This window comes from Galeopterus variegatus, unplaced genomic scaffold (assembly GCF_000696425.1).
Source record: "Galeopterus variegatus unplaced genomic scaffold, G_variegatus-3.0.2 Scaffold844, whole genome shotgun sequence".
Lineage (NCBI taxonomy): Eukaryota > Metazoa > Chordata > Mammalia > Dermoptera > Cynocephalidae > Galeopterus > Galeopterus variegatus.
In genome coordinates, this window is record NW_007726955.1 from 138,127 (window position 1) to 140,213 (window position 2,087).

Consider the following 2,087-nt stretch of genomic DNA (forward strand, 5'->3'; position numbering starts at 1 on the left):
TAACCTATCTACCTAAGCAGTAGATGAGAGCCTATTACACTCATATTGGTCAAAAGATTCTACAGGAGAATTCCCGTAAAGAAGCTCTTGGCATGTGACACTGATAAACAGTTTTAAACCAATTTTTGAAAAATAATCAAAAAAAGAAAAAAGTGTCACTTTTATCACCCCACGTCATTGAGAATATTTCCCATATTGTCTGAAAATAAAGCACCTCGTGACTAGAAAGATAGAAAAGTGTGTGCTGTGTAAGTGCATTATCAATAATGATTAATAATGTATTAGTTGTAGGTATAACTGTTCTGCTGCACCATAAAGAGAGAGACACACAGTAAAAAAATTGTCTGGGATAGAAATATCATATTACATTATATAATGCTTTACACTTTAAAAAACACTTTCACATTCATTAACTTGTTTGAAAATATTTAATTTGCTGCATCTTTTCAAAAGATCTGGAAGTACTTTCCAATAAGCACTCCCTTCACTGCTTGGTAGACTTCAAGGTTTGGTGTTTCCCACTCCCCCTCAGCAAGGTTAGTTTCATTGTTCCCTCTCCTTCCTATTTAAGCAATATTAAATGCTTCTCTTTTCTTCCCAGGGTAAAAATTGAACCTCTGGCTTGTGAATACTGGCAGAATGGTAGGATGCAGGAGCTGTGATTTTCGAGTTTAAATAATGACATGGTGCCCGGAGGTCAGTTCCATGTCCATGTACTGTTCTGGCACGATGTTTATCTATGACTTCATTTTTTCTTAATCTATAAAACAGAGGCACTAATGACAATTTACTTCAAATATTTATTATCAGAATGGGATTTAAAATTCCTAGGAGAATAGGCCAAACATGGGTGTTAGAAAGAGAAAGTGCAACATGTTAACATCAGCCCATTAAATATTGTTATGGTCCAAAAAGGACAACCCCAAAGTTCTTTAGCCAACTCAAATTCCAGTTTCTTCTTACCCTTTTTTCTGATTCTTTACTTTTCCTTTGGCTGAAATTAGAAGCAGGAAGGGATCCAGGAAAGCAAACCACAGATTGGAAAAGGGAAGGAAAGTACAACAACGGTTAAGCATGCCTGCGATTCTCTAGTCTGCTTGGACCCAGGGGCTGAGCGGTGGACTCAGCGTTTCCAGCAGAAATTAAGATCCAGCTCAGGATCGATGCCGCGTCGAGAGCCAGGAGCAGTCACGGGACCGGTCACACCGACAAATTTTACAAAACAGCCTGAAGTGCCCTGGCAGGTACCAGTCCAGTGCTCCCTCCACCAGTCCTGGTCAGGGACGCCCCCAGGGCCGGCCCAAAGGATGCCCATACGCCCCTCAAGCGGGTACGCGGTCAGCGCGCATGAGCGCGCGTGGCCCTTTGACAGTGCGAAGGCGTGCGCTCTGCGGCCGCGGCGTCCCGTAGGTCCCCCGGAAGGAGTGGCGGCGCCAGCGTCCTGCTACCTGTCCGTCACGCAGCCGCCCACGCTCCCGCCGCTTCCGATTGGTGGCAGGAGCGGTCCGGCCCCGTCCTAGCCACGCCCCCCAAGGATGGACGGGCCGGGGGGGCAGGACGGAAGCGGCCCCGCCCCTCAGCGGCCGCGGGAGGACCCGCCCAGCTGTCAGTTACGGGGGCGGCCCGGCCGGCGGGCGGGCGCTCAAGCTGCCTCGTCGCTGGCTCGCTGGCTCGCGCGCGCTCCCTCTCGCCTTCTCTGGGGAAGCCTGGGTCGCCCGAGCGGCCGCCGCCACAGCCTCGCCCCGACCTCCTCCCCTGTCCCCTCTGGGCCCAGTGCCTCCCTCCCGCGCACCCCCCGAGTAGTGAGTGGCCCCGCCGAGGGTCCGGAGAGTCACCGCGGCGGCACCGGGTGGTGTTTAAACCATGTTAAGGAGGATTTTGCAGAGGGTAAGAGAGTGAAACCGTCTTTCCGGCAGCACGTGAGCGGGAGAGCCCGGGGCTTCGGGCGCCGCCGCCGCGCTGAGGAGCCGAGGCGGCGGCTCGGGTGTCCCCTCCACAGCGTGGGCTCCTTCCTTTTCTAGGCCCTGCAGCCCGGCAGGCGCTTTAGGCCTCGGTCGTCCGGCCCGGGGGCGGGCCGCGGGGCCCGG

General features: G+C 52.7%; 1 protein-coding gene across 1 annotated transcript in view; it reads left to right on the plus strand.

Annotated features, from left to right (window-relative positions):
• Window positions 1–1,818: 1,818 nt before the first annotated feature.
• The window catches only part of EEA1 (early endosome antigen 1), a 136,683-nt gene continuing 136,414 nt past the window's right edge, over window positions 1,819–2,087 (plus strand). Inside the window, exon 1 of the mRNA XM_008572858.1 lies at window positions 1,819–1,887. Coding sequence (XP_008571080.1) covers window positions 1,864–1,887 — 24 coding nt within the window. The 5' untranslated portion in view covers window positions 1,819–1,863. The remainder of the gene's footprint in view (window positions 1,888–2,087) is intronic.